The sequence below is a fragment of the Callithrix jacchus genome, chromosome 15, assembly GCF_049354715.1.
Source record: "Callithrix jacchus isolate 240 chromosome 15, calJac240_pri, whole genome shotgun sequence".
Classification (NCBI taxonomy): domain Eukaryota; kingdom Metazoa; phylum Chordata; class Mammalia; order Primates; family Cebidae; genus Callithrix; species Callithrix jacchus.
Window position 1 is genome coordinate 103,369,889 of NC_133516.1, and position 20,722 is coordinate 103,390,610.

The 20,722-nt window shown below is 48.6% G+C and overlaps 2 protein-coding genes across 11 annotated transcripts in view; both read right to left on the reverse strand.

The window, feature by feature from the left end:
• The window catches only part of GCSAM (germinal center associated signaling and motility), a 44,850-nt gene extending 40,004 nt beyond the window's left edge, over window positions 1-4,846 (reverse strand). For 9 of the 10 annotated variants that reach the window (XR_013527749.1, XM_035274470.3, XM_054246150.2 and 6 more), the window contains exon 1: window positions 4,290-4,374. The gene's annotated coding sequence lies outside the window, so the exon portion shown is untranslated. Of the gene's footprint in view, window positions 1-4,289; window positions 4,375-4,767 lie in introns of those variants that run through there. The other variant, XM_078352338.1, reaches the window with a different exon arrangement.
• Window positions 4,847-17,642: 12,796 nt separating this feature from the next.
• LOC100391647 (transducin beta-like protein 3) lies at window positions 17,643-20,469 on the reverse strand. Its single transcript, XM_078350181.1, is given in 2 exon segments — window positions 17,643-18,102; window positions 18,517-20,469. Coding segments are annotated over 2 exon segments (2,331 nt in total). The 5' UTR covers window positions 20,416-20,469; the 3' UTR covers window positions 17,643-17,670.
• Window positions 20,470-20,722: the final 253 nt, after the last annotated feature.

A 20,722-nucleotide genomic window follows, 5' to 3' on the forward strand; every position in this document is an offset into this window, starting at 1 on the left:
GTCTCAGAAAAAATGGGCCCATTGGGTAATTGCTCACGTAAGAGCACTCATTAGGGAGTTTAAAAAAAGAAAAAAGAGGCCGGGCACAGTGGCTCATGCCTGTAATCTCAGCACTTTGCAAGGCCAAGGTGGGTGGATCACCTGAGGTCAGGGGTTCGAGACCAGCCTGGGCAACATGGTGAAACCCCATCTCTACTAAAAATACAAAATTAGCCGTGTGTGGTGGCATGCTTGTAATCCCAGCTATTTGGGAGGCTGAGGCGGGAGAATGACTTGAATCTGGGAGGTGGAGGTTGCAGTGAGCCGAGATTGTCCCATTGCACTCCAGCCTGGGCAACCAAAGTGAAAATCCATTTCAAAAAAAAAAAGAAGAAGAAACGCAAAGAAAAAAACAAAAAAGAAAAAAGAGAGTAGGGAGTAGGGAAGTAAGGAGGAGCAGCCATTATAAAAGCATATGGGTCAGGTGCAGTGACTCATGCCTATAATCCCAGCACTTTGGGAGGCTGAGGCAGGAGGATTGCTTCAGCCAGGAGTTTGAGACCAGCCTGGGCAACAGAGTGAGACCCTCTCTCTACAAAAAAAAGTCAAAAAATTCGCCAGGCATAGTGGCATAGGACCCTCCTGTGGTCCCAGATGTTCAGGAGGCTGAGGTGAGAGGACTGCCTGAGCCTGGGAGGTTGAGACTGCAGTAAGCCATTATCACGCTACAGCACTCCAGCCTGGGTGGCAAAGCAAGACCCTGTCTCAAACAAGCAAAACAGCATCTGGTGAACCAGGATCCTTAAATACCTCTGCTGCTGCTGCTGCTCAGCTTAAGCTTGAGAGTGTCACTCTGTCGCCCAGGCTGGAGTGCAGTGGTGTGACCTCAGCTCACTGCAACCACTATCTCCCAGGTTCAAACGATTTTCCTGCCTCAGCCTCCCAAGTAGCTGGGATTACAAGCATGCACCACCTCACCCAGCTAATTTTTGTATTTTTAGTAGAGATGGGGTTTCACCATGTCGGCCAGGCTGGTTACAGACTCCTGACCTCAAGTGATTGGCCCGCCTCAGTCTCCCAAAGTGCTGAGATTACAGGCATGAGTCACTGCGCCCAGGCAGACTTCAGGTTCTTAAACCCTATAAATAGCCATTGTCACTGGGGAAGCCCCTAACCCTGATGATACTGATTTGAGGCCCTCTGGAGAAAGACATTTGTAAACATGAGAGGGCAGAAAGGACCTGCTCCACCTGAAGTATATCCAGTAACCTCCACAAAGAGAGGGAAAAACAAACAAACCTGGATATAAGGGGAGGAAACATACAACAGCAAAAAAACAGAAAAACAAAAACTGAAACTGAAGTCCATAAATTGATCTAACAGGACACACAGAATTTATTAAGATAATTTATGTAATAAAAGATAAAAGACTGGCTTTTGTGCCTCTACAACACGGGTTCTAAGTTAACCTCAACATCTGCTAAAATGCAGCAATTGGCAAATCTTCATAACTTGAATCAATAATGGGTCTCAAATTAGTTATACCTAGAGTTCCCACTAAATTTAAACAAGGCATCCCTACGACTTTAGGGGAGTTAGTCAACATAAAACAGACAACAAACAGGTATGCCTCACTTTGATCACGAGAATTATTCCCAAATTCTCCATGATCATGGTATAGATTGCCCTAAAATATCCTATTGTGGCCCTGGACACTCTGACCCAGTGAGTAATAAACTAAATTTAAAACAAGTCTTTAGAGCTTACAAATTGGCTTTCAAAGAAGTGGGACCCCAGGCTGGGTATTTTGGCTCACATGTGTAATCCCAACACTTTGGGAGACTGAGGCAGGAGGCTCACTTGAGGCCAAGAGTATGGAGAATGCGCTGGGCAATATAGCAAGGCCCCCTCTCTACAAAAAAATTAAAAGATCAGCCGGGTATTGTGGCACACACATGTAGTGCTAGCTCCTTGGGAGGCTGACGTGGGAGGATTGCCTGAGTCCAAGAGTTGGAGACCGCAGTAAGCTGTGATTGCACCACTGCACTCTGGCCCAGCAGGAGCAAGACTGTCTCAAAACAAACAAAACAGTGAGAGCCCGTGGACCACCACCCTCAATGCCCAGTTAAAATTATACAACCCAATATAAAACAAAACAGGGCCTTCAAGGACTAAAACTTGTTATATAAGACCTACTTTGGCCAGGGGCAGTGGCCCACACCTTTAATCCCAGCACTTTGGGAGGCCAAGGCAGGCGGATCATGAGGTCAGGAGTTCGAGACCAGCCTGTCCAACTTGGTGAAATCCCGTCTTTACCAAAAAAAACACAAAAATTAGCTGGGTGTGGTGGCACATGCTTGTGATCCCAGCTCCTCAGGAGACTCAGGCAGGAGAATCGCTTGAACCTGGGAGGCGTAGGTTGCATTGAGCCAAGATTGTGCCACTGCACTCCAGGCCGGCAACAGAGCGAGACTCCATCTCAAAATAAATAAATAAATACATAAAAACTTACTTCATGGCCGGGTGCGGTGGCTCACGCCTGTAATCCCAGCACTTTGGGAGGCCGAGGCCGGTGGACACGAGGTCAAGAGATCAAGACCATCCTGGTCAACATGGTGAAACCCCGTCTCTACTAAAAGTACAAAAAAATTAGCCAGGTGTGGTGGCGCGCACCAGCTACTTGGAAGGCTGAGGCAGGAGAATCGCTTAAAACCCAGGAGGCAGAGGTTGCGGTGAGCCGAGATCGCACCACTGCACTCCAGCCTGGGAAAAAGAGCAAGACTCTGTCTCAAAATAAAAAAAGAAAGCCTGGAAGTTCCTTCCTTCATCTTGGGTGGGACATTCAAGCAATCTCCTGTCTGCATACAGGAACTCTCACCCTGGCCCCACTCCCTAACCCAGAAAAAAAGACCTGGAGCCAGTCTTTTCCTGAGTCTCTTTTAGGCCTTTTTGGTGCTGCCTGAGAGACCTGCCTTGCTCTCCCCAGGGACCTCAATTATGTAAGTAAAAGGCTTTTCACACCCTCATGGTGTGTGTGTGGCATCATCAGTTTCTACACCTGAACGAATTTGGTGTGGGGGTTCATTCCGGCTTTCTGGGGTGGCAACAATAGATTCTTGTCTCTATAACTTACCAGCTGTGTGGTCCTTAGCAAAGTCAATCTCTGTACATCTGTTTCCTTAACTCTACAACAGAGGAAATAATTATCTCTAATCTAGACAATAAGCTTATTGAGAGCAGGAATCAGGCCTGTGTTAATTACCATTTAATCCTGAACCCCAGTGCCAGGGACACAGTTGAATCAGTGACTGACTGGGTTCATGAATATCCAGCTTGACTATTTCATAGTAATGTTTTACAAATCAAGTGAAATAACACACTCATTTGTTCATTCAACAGTTATTTGTGTACCTCCACCAATCTGTAAACGACAGTGCTCTTCAGAAGATATAGCACTGACCACCTTTTCTCTAAAAGTAAAATATATACGCACACACCAATGTAGGAGGAGGACGGCGTTCAGAAATGCAGGCGCACCTCCAACAAAAGCGGAGCTTCACCCTGAATATTAACCAGCAAGTTTTCCATCTTGTCAAGTAAGGTAGTAAGCAAATAACAAGACTAGACTAGTTGAAACCAGAAACCTGGCTGACAGCACAGAGATTTTTTTTTTTTTTTTTTTTTTGAGATGGAGTTTCGCTCTTGTTACCAGGCTGGAGTGCAATGGCGCGATCTCGGCTCACCGCAACCTCCGCCTCCTGGGTTCAGGCAATTCTCCTGCCTCAGCCTCCTGAGTAGCTGGGATTACAGGCACGCACCACCATGCCCAGCTAATTTTTTGTATTTTTAGTAGAGACGGGGATTCACCATGTTGACCAGGATGGTCTCGATCTCTTGACCTCGTGATCCACCCGCTCCGCCTCCCAGAGATTTAAACTATCACTGTGTAATAGGCCGAGAATGAAAGGAAGGAGGCGAGGCTGCAAAAACTAACACTGAGTCAGAATCACCACCACGGGGCCTGACCCAAGGGGGCCTGAGGCTGACACATCCGCATCAGCACATTTCTGGCCAAATTCAAGCCCTCAGCGCCCACAGTGAAGCAGACGTTCCCACCACCGCCCGGAGGGAAAGGGCTCCCGGAGGCACAGAAACCGTTTCCTCGGTTACAACTTTCCCTGTTACTCCAAAGAGCTCGAAGGACAGGGAAGGGGGGGATCAACTGTAATCTGAGGAGGTCCAAGCAATCGCCGTGAGAAAAAGTCGGGTCAAGCCTCCGGTGGGAACCGCCCCCAGCGAGGCCCGCTTACCTGGCGTACAGCCCGAGCGCCCTCCGTCCCGGCTCCCTAGGCCACCGCGGCACCGCCCCGCGCCCCCCTCCAGCGCGCGCCCCCCACCTCCAGCGCGCGCCCCCCACCTCCAGCGCGCGCCCACCACCTCCAGCGCGCGCCCACCACCTCCAGCGCGCGCCCCCCTCCAGCGCGCCCCCACCCCCTCCAGCGCGCGCCCACCCCCTCCAGCGCGCCCCCACCACCTCCAGCGCGCGCCCCCCACCTCCAGCGCGCGCCCCCCACCTCCAGCGCGCGCCCACCACCTCCAGCGCGCGCCCCCCTCCAGCGCGCGCCCACCACCTCCAGCGCGCGCCCCCCTCCAGCGCGCCCCCACCCCCTCCAGCGCGCGCCCACCCCCTCCAGCGCGCCCCCACCACCTCCAGCGCGCGCCCCCCACCTCCAGCGCGCGCCCCCCACCTCCAGCGCGCGCCCCCCACCTCCAGCGCGCGCCCACCACCTCCAGCGCGCGCCCCCCTCCAGCGCGCTCCGGGCTCCTCGCGCCCCCTCCGCCGGCCCTCCCGAGTACTTCCAGCCGCAGCTCCTTGCGCCCTCCCGCGGCCGTGAAGGACTCCTGACGGTGGGTGTTACTGGATTAGTTCGGAGGCTTGTCTTTCTAGGGGTCACAATGAATTTTTTTTTTTTTTTTGAGACGGAGTTTCGCTCTTGTTACCCAGGCTGGAGTGCAATGGCGCCATCTCGGCTCACCGCAACCTCCGCCTCCTGGGTTCAGGCAATTCTCCTGCCTCAGCCTCCTGAGTAGCTGGGACTACAGGCACGTGCCACCGTGCCCAGCTAATTTTTTGTATTTTTCGTAGAGACGGGGTTTCACCATGTTGACCGGGATGGTCTCGATCTCTTGACCTCGTGATCCACCAGCCTCGGCCTCCCAAAGTGCTGGGATTACAGGCGTGAGCCACCGCGCCCGGCCCACAGTGAATCTTAACCAATCCCAGCCTCAAACTTCTGTGCCTACCAGGAAATGACGTTACCTGCCCCAATGTACGAAAAAGTGAAATGCTCGGGATTTTTTTTTTTTTTTTTTTTTGAGACAGAATTTCGCTCTTGTTGCCTAGGTTGGAGTGCAATGGCGCCATCTCCACTCACGGCAACCTCCGCCTCCCGAGTTAAAGCGATTCTCCGGCCTCATCATCCGGAGTAGCTGGGATTACAGTCATGCACCACCATGCCCGGCTAACTTTTTATTTTTAGTAGAGACGCGGGGTTTCTCCATGTTGGTCAGGCTAGTCTCGAACTCCTGACCTCAGGCGATCCGCCTGCCTTGGCCTCCCAAAGTGCTAGGATCATAGGTGTGAGCCACCGCTCCTGGCGGGAAGCTCTTGTTCCTTCCAGTAAAGGACTGATTGTACATCCTTGGTTCTGTAAAGCAAAAATAAAATGCTAAGGCCCCCAAGCCATCTGCATGGGCCCCTACTCTTGGCCAACAGCATTCCAGATAACCTTAATATCTAGTTCAGGCCATGATGAAAGAGGGGATTGGACATGCCTCATTAACATCAACACAGACCTTGAGTATGATAACAAATATTTATCACCTATTCCCTGGGAAGCCCGCTACTTGGAGGCTCCATCTGCATGATAAAACCTTGGTCTCCACTTCCCCTTATCATAACTCAGACTTTCCTTTCTACTGATAATAACTTTTTTTTTCTTTGAGACAGGATCTGGTTCTGATAGGCCCCCTGGAGTGCAGTGGCACAATCTAAACTCCCTGCAACCTTGGCCTCCCAGGCCCAACCAATCCTCCCACCTCAGCCTCCCAGGCGGCTGGGACTACAGGTGCGTGCCACCATGCCTAACTAGTTGTTTGTTTGTTGAGACGGGTTTTGCCATGTTGCCCAGGCTGGTCTCAGACTCCCAGACTCAAGCAGTCCACCCGCTTTGGCTTCCCAGAATCCTGGGATTACACGTGTGAGCCACAGCACCCAGCCAATAACAATTCTTTCAATCAATTGCCAATCAGAAAAATTTAAATGTACCGATGAACTGAAAGTTCCCCCTTCTCCCTGTTGGAGTTGTCTCCCCTTCCAGACTGAAACAATCATGTAGGTCTTGCATGTATTGATTGATGTATCATCTGCCCAAAATATATAAAAGCAAGCTATGCCCCGACCACCTTCTTCACGTGTCGGCACTTCCTGAGACTGTGTCAAGGGTGTGTCCTTAACTTTGGCAAAATAAATTTTCTGAATTAACTGAGACCTGTCTCAGATATTTGGGGTTCAGAGTTCCCAACCAAACTGCTATTTAAAAAAAGACATTCTAGACCAGGCATAGTGGCTCACTCATGTACCTACAGCACTTTGGGAGACTGAGGTGGGAGGACCATTTGTGCCCAGGAGTTCAAGACCAGCCTGGGCAACATAGGGGGACCCCTTCTCCAGAAAAGAAAGAAAATAAAGAGAGAAGAGAGAAAGAGAGAGGAAGGAAAGAAGGAAGACATTCTAGAACAATGGAGGAACAGTGAATATGAAATGTCTGTTAGAGTTGATGTTACAGGATAATCAATGATTTATGGATATTCATTTATGGATAATTAATAATTTCTGGCTATGTTGGAGGGTGTCTTTATTATTAGGAAACTCACACTAAAGTATCTAGGAGTTCCCTGGTATTCATGGGGATGTAAAGTTTAGGAGTGAAGTATTGCCGTGTCTACAACTTCCTTTCAGATGCTTCCACGCAGACGAACACAGAGGGAACAAAATAGCGAAATGTTAATTACTGGAGCTGAGTGGAGGGTATAACACTATTCAGTGATTCTTTTATTGTTTACATATATTTAAAAATCATAATGTAAAGTTGAAGAGATGAAAAAGAGTTGAATTCAGTTTCACAAAAAGTTGGACACTGAGTATATTTCTTTTTTCGTTTGTTTTTTTGAAACTCTTGCTCTGTCGCCCAGGCTGGAGTGCAGTGGCACAATCTTGACTCACTGTAACCTCCACCTCCCAGGTTCAAGTGATTCTCCTGCCTCAGCCTCCATAGTAGCTGGGACTACAGGTGCCCACCACCATGCCCAGCTAATTTTTATATTAGTAGTAGAGATGGGGTTTTGCCATATTGCCCAGGCTGGTCTCGAACTCCTGGTCTCAAGTGATCCACCCGCCACAACCTCCCAAAGTGCTGGAATTCTGGGTGTGAGCCACTGCACCTGGCCGTGAGCATATTTCTTAAAGACATATTACATACTAAAGGACAAATAAGTTAATCAATAAAAGACAGGTTTCCATCCTCATTCTGCAAAACTTTGCCTAAATTGTGTTCTGGGCGGGGGGCGGTGGCTCATGCCTGTAATCCCAGCACTTTGGGAGGCCGAGGCAGGCAGATCACCAGGTCAAGAGATCGAGACCATCCTAGCCAACATGGTGAAACCTCGTCTCTACTAAAAATACAAAAATTAGCTGGGCTTGGAGGCGAGCACCTGTAGTCTCAGCTACTTGGGAGGCTGAGGCAGGAGAATCACTTGAACCTGGGAGGCGGAGGTTGCAGTGAGCCAAGATCATGCATTGCACTCCAGCCTGGCAACAGAGCGAGATTCTGTCTCAAAAAAAACTGTGTTCTGTTGAACATAAAAAACTTCATAGAACACCAATATTAAGCAAGGCCACTGAATAATCATAATAGAATAGGACAAAAAGAAGGCCACTGTGTAATCATGTCTAAACACAGACAAAAACATGGACACCGTCCAAACCACAGAAAGGACTATCTCCCTATGCTGCCCAATATGACTGACGGCTGCCTCTCTCCCCATCACAGCTTTAGCTTCACTTTATTCCACCTGCCTTCTAGATGAGATGTATGAAGTACCCAATCAGAATCACCACGGATCCTTGGCAACATCTAATCCAGGGCAAAGCTCCACTTCTTGAATCCTCGCAGAATCACTGAACACAAACCCAAATCGTGTAGTAAGAACTTTCTAACACCGTTTTGCTGAGCTGTCCTCCTGGTTTCCCACGGTGTTCTCTCACCCTCATTGCAGTGAGTCAATAAATGCAATGTTGTCCAGCTGCAGCTATGGTTCTCCTGGACTTGGCTGAAGAGCGTTGATATGTTTTGCAGTGACATAGAGCAGAAGGTAAAAGGGAACATGGAAGACAAGTTGTTGGAAGTTCGAAGAGAAAGGAGAGAAAGGACACTTAGGAGCACAGGGGAGTGACTGACTGACGTTTTAGGAAAACGGTAAAGCAGTAGCATTGCTGGGCAACACAAGTGCCTGATTGAGACTAATGGTCATGTATTTCAAGTGAGATCACACTATTATATAAACAGCTCCCAGAAATCCCCGTTTACCACAATCAGAGGAATGCTTAATTAAGAGATTAATGGTCATGTATTTCAAGTGAGATCACACTAATATGTAAACAGCTCCCAGAAATCCCTATGGAGAAACCACAGTCAAGTTAAAAACTGCGAAGGTATAGGTCAGAAAGTTCATGGGAAAGGAAATACAAGTGTCTCTTAAAAATATAAAAGATCTGGCCAGGTGTGGTGGCTCACATCTGTAATCCCAGCACTTTGGGAGGCTAAGGAGGGTGGATCATGAGGTCAGGAGTTCAAGACTAGCATGGCCAACACAGTGAAACTGTGTCTTACTAAAAATACAAAAATTAGCTGGGCATGATGGTGGACTCCCTTAATTCCAGCTACTCGGGATGCTGAGGCAGGAGGATCACTTGAACCCGGGAGGCAGAGGTTGTGGTGAGCTGAGATCATGCCATTACACTCCAACCTGGGCAACAAGAGCAAAACCCCATCTCAAAAAAAAAAAAATGTATATATATATATATATATATATATATATATATATATATATATGATCCTCAGTTTCATTCAGAATAACCTAGAAATTAAAAACACACAGAAATACTGTTTTCACTTATTAGATTGACAGAAGTACAGAAATTTGAAAATGCATTCTAAATTTGTTGACAAGACTGTGATACAGGATTCCTCTCATAATGGAGGTGTGAAGTAATATAGCCAATTCGGCAATAGCTACAAAAGCTATGAGATGCAGCGATACCAACTGCTACGATTTTTCCAACAGATTTAACCGCACACATGCAAAATAATGTGCAAAGTTATTCCTAGAAGAACAGTTTGTAGTAGTAAAAATTGAAAACAAATCATCATCAATCGAGGACTGGTTAAATAACATACGTCCATCCATTGGAATTTAAAATTCTCTGCAGTTTCATAATAATTTTAAAAAGAATGAGGAGGAGCAACATCAACACAAATGGCAGAGGAGGGAACTTCAAAAATCTGTACATCCACAAAAGCAGCAAATAGGGTGGCAAGAGCTGTTAGAAACAATTTATTCAGAACTCCAGAATGTCTCCAAAACCTTATCACAATCGGGGGAATGCTCGTTAAGAAAAAACAGCCGAGTCTCATTAAGAGACTTTTGTGACATTTCAGTTACTATTTATTTATTTACTTATTTGAGACGGAGTCTCACTCTGTCACCCACGCTGGAGTGAAGTGGTGCGATCTCGGTTCACTGCAACCCCCACCTCCTGGGTTCAAACAATTCTCTGCCTCAGCCTCCCAAGTATCTTGGGATTACAAGTGCCCACCACCATGCCCAGCTAATATTTTGTATTTTTAGTAGAGATGGGGTTTTACCATCTTGATCAGGCTGGTCTTGAACTCCTGACCTTGTCATCCACCTGCGTTGGCCTCCCAAAGTGCTGGGATTACAGGTGTGAGCCACCGCGCCTGGCCGTGACATTTTATTTTAACTCACCCTGGTACCATCCCCCACTCTACAATAGCCCGCATTCCTGGTACTGACTCCTAGCATCAGAGGCAGCAGTACTGACCTCATTCTGGAAGAATTGGTATCTGTTTACTTTGTCCTGTTTGGTGGCTCTGTTTACAGGACCTGTTTGCCTTATTTTATCTCAGAATTCTCCCAAGGTTAGGACACCTGTCTTGGGCAGGCGTTGGTGGGGGGATGTTGGTGGAGAGGCAGGTAGAATATTTATTGAAAGCATTTGAAGGCAAATAGATTATCAGTATCACTTGGGGCAAGGGATAACAGTCAAGGCAAACGATAGACAATCTGGAAAGTTTAATAGGAATACCTGGAAAATGGAAATCATTGGGATACAAGGGCTTTAAAAACTCTCACAAATTCCTGGGAATCCAAAAGGCCACACCCATGCCCAGAGCTGGGAGCATGCTCAAAAAAGACCTAAGAAGGCCCTAAACTGGCCGGGTGCGGTGGCTCACGCCTGTAATCCCAGCACTTTGGGAGGCCGAGGCGGGTGGATCACGAGGTCAAGAGATTGAGACCATCCTGGTCAACATGGTGAAACCCCGTCTCTACTAAAAATACAAAAAATTAGCTGGGCATGGTGGCGCGTGCCTGTAATCCCAGCTACTCAGGAGACTGAGGCAGGAGAATTGCCTGAACCCAGGAGGTGGAGGTTGCAGTGAGTGGAGATCGCGCCATTGCACTCCAGCCTGGGTAACAAGAGCGAAACTCCGTCTCAAAAAAAGAAAGAAAGAAAGAAAGAAAGAAGACCCTAAACTTCCACTTCTGGCTGACTTTCTGCTCAGCTAAGGCAGAGATATAAACCGCCCAGCTGGGTGTTAACAGGCATACCCAACACACACAGAAAGCTCATCTGTAAGACTAGAAGATAATTCTTAATTTCTGTATGGATTTTTCTTCTTCTGTTTTTATTTTTTTCTAATCTGACAGAACAGAGACTTATTAGGCCACATATAACAAAAAATATAAATTTTACAAAAGTAGTTCAACGTGTATGATGTACCTAGAATAGTCAAATTCACAGAGAAAGAAAGTAGAATGAAGCTGGGTGCAGTGGCTCATGCCTGTAATCCCAGCACTTTGGGAGGCCAAGGCAGGTGGATCACTTGAGGTCAGAAGTTCGAGACCAGCCTGACCAACATAGTGAAACCCCATCTCTACTAAAAAGTACAAAAATTAGCTGGGCGTGGTGACCCATGCCTGTCATCCCAGCTACTGGAGGGGGCTGAGGCAGAAGAATTGCTTGAACCTAGGAGTCCGAGGTTACAGTGAGCCGAGATCATGCCACTGCACTCTCGCCTGGGTGACAGAGACTCTGTCTCAAAAAAAAGAAAGTAGAATGGTGGTTTCCAGGGGCAATGAGGAGGACAGAATGGGGCTTTATTTAACGGGTTCAAAGTTTCAGTTTGGGGTGATGAAAAAGTTCTGGAGATGTGATGATTATACAGTATAAATGCACCTAATGTCACTGAACCATACTGAAAATGGATAAAATGGTAAATGTTATTTTGTATATGTTTTACCATAATATAGAAATGTAGTTTATAAAAGATACTAACAAACCACAAATAAAGATTAAAATAAGCAGCAACAATAAACCCTGGGGAGGGATACAACCTGCTTTTCAAAATTGCTGCATTATGCTGGGTGCAATGGGTCACGCCTATAATCCCAGCACTTTGGGAGGCTGAGGTATAGGTGAGTCACCTGAGATCAGGAGTTCAAGACCAGCCTGGCCAACATGGCGAAACCCTGTCTCTACTAAAAATAAAAAAATTAGCCAGGCATGGTGGTGAGTGCCTGTAGTCTCAGCTATGCATGAGGCTGAGGCATGAGACTGTCTTGAACTGGGGAGGCAGAGGCTGCAATGAATCAAGATTGCACCACTGCACTCCAGCCTGGGCAACAGAGTGAGACTCTGTCTCAAAAAAAAAAAAACCCCAAAACAAAAGAAAACAAAGTTGCTGCATTATAATATTCAAAATGTCCAGTTTTCAACAAAAAAATTATAAGGTATGCAAAGAAACAAGAACGTTTCACCCATATACAGGGAAAAATAATAGAAACAATCCCTAACGAAGCCTGAGCATTAGGCAGACAAAACTTTAAATCAACTATTTCAAATATGCTCCAAGAGCTAAAAGAAACCAAATTCAAAAGAGAACCCATGGGAACAATGTCTCACCAAATAAAGAATATCAATAAAAAGATAGAAATGACAAATGAACCACGTAGAAACTCTGGAGTTGAAAAATACAATACCTGAAATGAGAAATTCACTAGAGTAAGTCAAATAGACTTGAGCAGACAGAGGAAAGAATCAGCAACTTGAAAGTTGGTCAATTAAGATTATTCAGCCTGAGGAGAAGAAAGAAAAAAAGAGTGAAGAAAAATGAACAGAATCCACAGGACCTGTAAGACACTACCAAGTTGACCAACATATACAAAATGGGAATTCCAGAAGGAGAGAAGAAAGAAAGGAGATGTGAAGAAATAATGGCCTTAAAAAAATGAGGAAACTCTTTACACATTGATATATAAAGATCTACAAGAAATTTTGTCAAAGGAAGTAAGGTGCAAGACTTACATAGGGCCAAAGACGCATGCTCTGAATCTAACTGTGAGGAACCAGACAAAGTGAAAATGAGGGATATCACCTGAACTCTTCAAAAATGTCAAGCTCATAAAAGGCAAAGAAAGACTGAAGTACTGGCCGGGCACAGCCATTGCACTCCAGCCTGGGCAACAGAGCAAGACTCTGTCTTGAGAAAAAAGAAAGAAAGAATGACTGAAGTATTGTTTCATGCTAAAGAACACTAAAGACCTGTAACAGCTAAATACAATGTGTGATTTTGTCTTGGATCCTGAATCAGAAACTCTTTTTTCTTTGAGATGGAGTCTCAGTAGGGCTATCTCGGCTCAGTGCAACCTCCACCTCCCAGGTTCAATCAATTCTCCTGCCTCAGCCTCCCAAGAAGCTGGGATTAGAGGTGCAGGTCATCACAACAGACTAATTTTTTGTATTTTCCATAAAGACAGGGTTTTACCATGTTGGCCAGGCTGGGCTCGAACTCCTGACCTTGTGATCCGTCCACCTTGGCCTCCCAAATTGCTGGGATTACAGGCATGAGCCACCATGCCCAGACTCAGAAACTTTTTTGTTGTTGTTGTTTTTATTATAAAGAACATTACTGGGACAACTGGAAAACTCTGAATAAAGTGTAGGTTCGATGATAGTATTGACTCAGTGTTAATTTCCTGCTTTTGGTTTTTGAGACAGAGTCTTGCTCTGTTGCCCAGGCTGGAGTGCAATGGCTGTGCCCGGCCAGTACTTCAGTCTTTCTTTGCCTTTTATGAGCTTGACATTTTTGAAGAGTTCAGGTGATATCCCTCATTTTCACTTTGTCTTGTTCCTCACAGTTAGATTCAGAGCATGCGTCTTTGGCCCTATGTAAGTCTTGCACCTTACTTCCTTTGACAAAATTTCTTGTAGATCTTTATATATCAATGTGTAAAGAGTTTCCTCATTTTTTTCAGGCCATTATTTCTTCACATATCCTTTCTTTCTTCTCTCCTTCTGGAATTCCCATTTTGTATATGTTGGTCAACTTGGTAGTGTCTTACAGGTCCTGTGGATTCTGTTCATTTTCCTTCACTTTGTTTTCCTTCTGCTCCTCAGTCTGTGGCATGATCTCAGCTCACTGCAACCTCCGCCTCTTGGTTTCAAGGACTTCTCCTGTCTCGGACGCTCAAGTAGTCCCAGGTGCACGCAACCACGCCTGGCTAATTTTTATATTTTAATCAAGATGGGATTTCTACTGGTCAGGCTGGTCTGCAACTGCTAACCTCAGGTGATCCACGTACCTTGGCCTCCCAAAGTGCTTGGATTACAGGCATGAGCCACTGCGCCCAGCCAATTTTCTGTGGTTTTTTTTTTTTTTTCATAATTATACTATGGTTAAGTATGGGGATGTTTTTGTTTTAGAAAGTGCAGTCATGCACTACATAACAATGTGTCAGTCACTGCATTCAACAGTGAACCACAAGAAAACAGTGGTCCCATAAGATTATAATACAGTGTTTTTACTGTACCTTTCGTATGTTTGGGTACAGAAATCCTTCTCGTTGTGTTACAGTTGTCTTCAGTATTCAGCATGCTAACGCGCTATCCAGGTTTATAGCTCAGGAGGAATAGACGACTATTCCATATAGCCTAGGTGTGTAGTGGTAATACAGGAGACAGAATTTAGGCAGATAGTAAGGGTAAAAGAGTCCTCGGCAGAATTTCCCTTTTAACAAAAAGCAGCCCCCAAATCTTTTCTTTTCTAACAAAGAACAGCCTGAAAAATCAAGCTGCCAAGATAAACAAGCAGAAGAGCTTGCACAAGTGAATGCCAGCCACTGTGCCAATAGAAAAGGGCTACGTGGAAGCCAGGCATGTTCAACACAGAGGCTCCATTTTCCCTTTTCTTTGTCATCACGTGTAAAGAGGCAGGCAACGTGGTGCCTGGCCAGGCAGAGAACCATCTGCATAATCAAAGATACGGGTGGGGCAGCCACCTTCTTCGTAAGCTGTGCAAACAGCACACCTAGTCCTAAACAGTTCCTCACATGCTATGCAAATGGACACCTGGCCCGACCAGTCTCTTGTGCCCTATGTGAATCAGATACCACCTCCTCAAGCTCATCTGTACAACTTTCTGCATTTCACCGTGGAAGCAGCAACGCATATTCTCGGGCACCCCTCTTTCTGTAGCAGAGACATCTTTTCTCTTTCTTTAGCCTATTAAACTTCTGCTCTGAACCTCACACTGGTTTGTCCACGTCCTAGTTTTCCACGGCCCCGGGACAATGAGCCTCGGGTATTACCCCAGACAACAACACTTCAGTAGGATCTACCATCTAGGTTTCCGTAAGTACATTCTATGATGTTGGCGCAACAGTAAAATTGCCTAATGACTCATTTCTCAAAACGTATCCCAGTTGGTAAGTGACATAGGACTTTATACACTGATATATTTGATCCAGCTCACTCACACGTGTTGGGAAAAGCAGCAGAGGAGAAAGGACTGACAGATGCCTACATAAACTGGTTCTGAGTGACACATAAACAAGGAACAAGCCGCAGGAGGGCGCAGGAGGAAGGCGTCTCCATGCCTCATGATCTGGTGCAGGGTGACGTCGGTTCTGTCACCATAAACATTGTGCTCAAGGACGTAAAACCCCTTCGTAGCACTATGACGTAGCCAGGCTTGCAGGCTCCTTGCAAGGTCGGTATTCCACCAGCTGCACACAGACAATAAGCTAAAGATAATCACACGTTCTTGTTTTGTGAAATTCCCAAACTGCCACTGTTATCAGTCCCTAGAATGACACACCAGTTCCAGCTCACTGATTCACTCCATCACTCCACCCCAACCCTGTAGATCAGCGTGATTGTAATCAGTAAGCAGTGTGGATAATCAGAGCTCAGGGCCTTCACTGTCTCCTCCTGTAATAAGTGGTGGCCGCCAGTCCCACTCTTTGCACTCTTAATCTGCCTTTTCCTCATTCCTTTGTCACCACCGAACACGGAACACCCTTGGGTGATGGAGGGCTGGATCCCTGCGAAATGCTTCAGAAAAAACGTGATGTGCCAAGAGAGAGAATAATAAGTAAAGCAAACACGAAAATGTTAATAATTGAGTAAAGGTTTTATGGGAAACCTTTGTACTATTCTCGTAACTTTCCTTATTTCAAATAAATAAAATCCATTATAACTCAAAAAATAAAGTGAAGCTGGCCCACACAATTGTGTGTTTAGTTGCACAAATGCAAACACAGAATGGACACAGCTGGATTTAATTAGGAGTTTTGGAGGGTTTCTTGAGAAAGGGTTACTCTCTAAGTTGGAGTGCAGCAGCAAGATGACTGCTCACTGAGGTCTTAACCTTCTGGACTCCAGTGATCCACCTCAGCCTCCCAAGTACCTGGGGCCACAGGCCCGTGCCACCACTCAGCTAGTTTTTTTGGGTTTGGGGGGATTTTGTTTGTGTTTTGTAGAGACTGGGTCTCCCTATGTTACACAGACTGGTCTTAATTCCTGGCCTCAACTGATCCTCCCGCTTTGGCCCTCCCGAGTGCTGGGGTTACAGATGTGAGCCCCTGCACCCAGCCTAAGGTTGATTTTACCAGGCAAGTATACTAAGTCACAAGAGAAGCAAGGGAGATAAACATGGATGCAAGGGTTTGGCAATGGTGATTGCCCCTGGACTCCAAGCAAGGTGAAGAGCAAAACAAGGTCCTAAGAGTGTGAAGGCCAGTGAATAGTGTTAGGATTAAATGTTTGTAAATCTAGTTGAGGTTGAAGGACTGCTGGTGATAGAAGTGATGAGACGGAAAGATACAAATGGCCAGGCTGGTCTCAAACTCTTGACCTCAGGTGATCAGCCCACTTCAGCCTCCCAAAGTGCTGGAATTGCAGGTGTGAGTCACCACGCTGGCCAGGTCAAAACTGTTTGAAAAGCAGTTATATCCCTAGGCCATCTCCTTGTCTCCATACTGCTAGGCAATTATAATTTTCAGATGTACATCTCTCAAAAAATATTGCCACCCACTTTACTTAAGAAATAAGCTACCGGAGAAACTGCTCATCGAGAAACCAGCAAAGACAAAATGTGGGTGATGAAAAAGAAGCACCAGGGTAGAGGTGGCCATTCCCAAGTAGTAGATTCCAGACTGACAGTTGCAGACTAGACACAGAAGGCAAGCAGTCCAGATTGGAGCCGTGAGACTCAAGAAACAAACTGAGTGAGTGCCGTCATCGCCAAGATCCCTGCTGTCATTTATCTTCTTTTGAGCTGAAGACAGAATTTCCCATGAGCCATGTTCAGACTCTTTTCCGTACTTTGCTTGTGAAGTTCCTGTTCTCCCTCAACGTTTGCTGATTCACCCCACAGGTTTCTGGTTTGACTTACTCCTGAGAACGGGAGGCAGCTATGATGGGTTTAGAAGCAGAAAACACGGGGCAGTCCAATCTCTCTGACCATATTTTTACCAAAAATCCAGTATCTGGTCCGGGTGCTCAATGTCTGGTGAGTTCTAGGCTCTCCAGGACTCCCGACGGCTCCTGCCCACCGACTTCCCTAAAAAAGACTGTTTATTCACTCTCCCGGAACCTAAAGCCAGATTATGATCAGTCTCTTTTCTCCTGAAAGGCTTTATCTGATAGTGACACCAATCGCCCTTTGCTCACACAGGAACATAGGTGCTTGCCACTCTTCTTTCCTCTTTTTTCAAACTAAGGAATATATTATTTAGGGATACATACATGGGTGACAAGTCTATACATTAAAACAAGGCACTGATTAACACAAAGATCAGAGTAATGTTTATCTTTGGGGAGGAAGAGAGATGCGACTGGGGAGGGTTTCTCCAATCCAATATGTTACTCCAATATTCTATTTCTTTCTTTCTCTCTCTCTCTCTCTTTCTTTCTTTCTTTCTTTTAGGTGAGTGCGCCTTTATGGGTTCCCCAGGGGGTTCCGATGGACTGGAGAGAGAAGCAGCTGGCTAGGAGTCCAACAAGGTGGCGGCCTGGAGTGTCCGGCTGAGCCGCTGAAAGTGCCGCTCAGTGTAGGGCAGCAGGGCCTCAAGTGCTGCACACACGCCTTCATAGGCCAGCAGCTCCTCGGGGGCCTCGTGCCGCAGGAGCACACCCAGCATGGCCTGGGCCTCGTGGCAGTTGCGCGAGTTGGTGTTCCACGTGACGCAGAAGCACAGCAGGGCCTCTTTCTGGTCTCGCCTCGGTCGGAGCACGGTGGCTTCCAGCTTCTCACAGGCCTCAGGGTCCCTCCGAATGGCCTGGATGACGGTCAGCACAGTGTGGGGCTGATCCGGGGAGATGGCCAGGCCCAGCGCCCGCAGGTACCGCTTCTCATGCAGCAGGTTGTCCAGCTCTTGTTGGCTGACTGCCTGCTCCTCCTGCCTGGCCTGCTCCTCGGCCTGCTCCTCCTGCCTGGCCTGCTCCTCGGCCTGCTCCTCCTGCCTGGCCTGCTCCTCGGCCTGCTCCTCCTGCCTGGCCTGCTTCTCCGCCTGCTCCTCCTGCCTGGCCTGCTCCTCGGCCTGCTCCTCCTGCCTGGCCTGCTTCTCCGCCTGCTCCTCCTGCCTGGCCTGCTTCTCCGCCTGCTCCTCCTGCCTGGCCTGCTTCTCCGCCTGCTCCTCCTGCCTGGCCTGCTTCTCCGCCTGCTCCTCCTGCCTGGCCTGCTCCTCCTGCCTGGCCTGCTTCTCCTGCCTGGCCTGCTTCTCCGCCTGCTCCTCCTGCCTGGCCTGCTTCTCCTGCCTGGCCTGCTTCTCCGCCTGCTCCTCCTGCCTGGCCTGCTCCTCCTGCCTGGCCTGCTTCTCCGCCTGCTCCTCGGCCTGCTCCTCCTTGGTCACATCCTTCCAGAGGATGACTTGGGAGTCGCTGGCGCCAGTGAGGGTGCGGTCATCCAGCTGGCTGTGGTGCGGCCCCCAGGCCTTGTCATCGTGGGCATCCAGCGTCTGCACACACTCGTTGTTCTTGATGGTCCAGAGCTTCACAAGGCCATCTGAGCCGCTGGACAGCAGCTGTGTGCCCCAGCTCACAAAGGCCACCTTCAGCATGGAAGCATCGTGTCCCTCAAATGTCTTGAGACAGCTGAAGTCCTAGAGCGCCCAGAGCTTGATGGTGCCGTCAGCTGAGGCTGTGGCCGGCACCTGGTCCGTGGGAGAGAACTGGACACACCAGAGGCCGTGCCGGTGGCCTGAGAAGGCACCCAGCAGCTGGCACTGTGACAGGGCCCAGAGCTTGGCCATGCGTTCCTATGAGCCCGTGGCCAACAGCTTGTCGTTGGGGGCAGTGGCCACGCTGTTGATATCCTTATCGTGGCAACGCTGAGTGTTCTGGGCCTGCAGGAGGACAGGGCCACTGTCTGGGGCTGTGTTCTTAGACAGCAGGGCTTTGGGAGGAGGCCACAGCTTCACAGTGCAGTCCTGGCTGCCCGTCACCAGGAAGGGCTCCTTCAGCCTAGAGCAGCAGATGGTGCCGACACTGTGCATATGGCCGGAACCCTGAGTCATGCAGACCACCTGGCCAGCCTTGTTCATCCTCCAGATTCGGACACTCTGATCCTTGGCACAGCTGGCAAAGAGCCACCCCTTCCGGAACACGTCCAGAGCCAGAACGATATCCCTGTGGCCATGGAGGATCTGGCAGGCTGATGTCTGTAGCTCAAACACTGTCAGGCAGGGGCTATTGGAGGCCACGCTGATGTGGGAGTCCTGAGACCCAAGAAACCGGGCATCCAGGACCTCCTCACTATAGCCAGTGCACTGTTTCTGCAGCCGCGGGGAGTGAGCCTCGTAGAGCAGCAGGTCATGGTCGGCAGTGGCGCTGAGGAGCAGGCCGGCGGTGCGGGCCAGGGTGCAGTGGGTCAGCTCCCGCCCAGGGCCCGGCGGCCGGGCCTGCGTGTACACACACTGCCCAGAAGCTGCCTCCCACACGCGCAGAGTGCCTTGGTCGCCAGCTGTCAGGAAGTGCAGGCCTGGGGACTTCATACCCAGCTCAGATGCCAGCTCCTCTGGCAACAGCACAGCGGTCTCCACGTTCTCAAACACCAGCACAGTCCTCGTGGCCTGGTGGCTCTGAAGGTCCCAGATGATACAGATCTTGTCACAGCCGGAGCTGAGCATAGTGTGGCCGTCGGCACTGAAAGCCAGTGAGGTGACAGTGCTGTAGTGGGCAGTCAGCACAGCCAGGCACGACGGATCCTGCAGTGCTTCTGCGGCCGAGGAGAGCAGCAGGCGTGTGGGGTCTGGGTGGAAGGCCACCAGGTGCACAACACTGGACGAGCCTCGTAAATGGTGTGTCCCATAGTGCCGCACAGTGTCCCAGACGCGCACAGCCCCGTCACAGCCACCCATGGCTAGCAGCGTGGCGGTGGGGTCGAAGGTCATGGGGGCCACAGGGGCTGTGTGTATCGCCTTCCAAAGGCGGGTAAAGCTGCCCTCTCGCCAGGCCCACTGAGCCAGCAGCAATGCCCGGCTGGCTGTCACCAGCACCTCATCGTCAGGACTGAGATCGAAGGCAGTGATATCCTCCTGGTCTTCCTGCTCCAGACTCTGCAGCACGGCCCCGGAGGCCACCTCCAGAATGTTGACTCTGGTGCCACAGACACAGAAGAGGTGCTGGCCAGTCTGGTCCAGCTGTGCTTTTCCACCCTTGTAGAAAGGTTCGATTTTGCACTCCACAACATAGTTGGCCTTGAAGCGGCCCACTCCGGCTGCGGTCTCTGCCATGTTGCGGCCGCCGCTCCCGCCGAAACCGGCTAGGACCCCGGCAGCCTCCACCGCATGAGGAGGGAGGTTGGCACGGAGCTCTTCCTTTTTTTTTTTTTAGATGAAATCTTGCTCTGTTGCCCTGGCTGCAATGCAATGGCGCAGCGTGATCTCGGCTCACTGCAATCTTTGCCTCCCAGGTATAAGTGATTCTCCTGCCTCAGCCTGCTTTTTTTTTTTTTTTTAATTTTTTTTGAGACGTAGTTTCGCTCTTGTTACCCAGGCTGGAGTGCAATGGCGCGATCTCGGCTCACCGCAACCTCCGCCT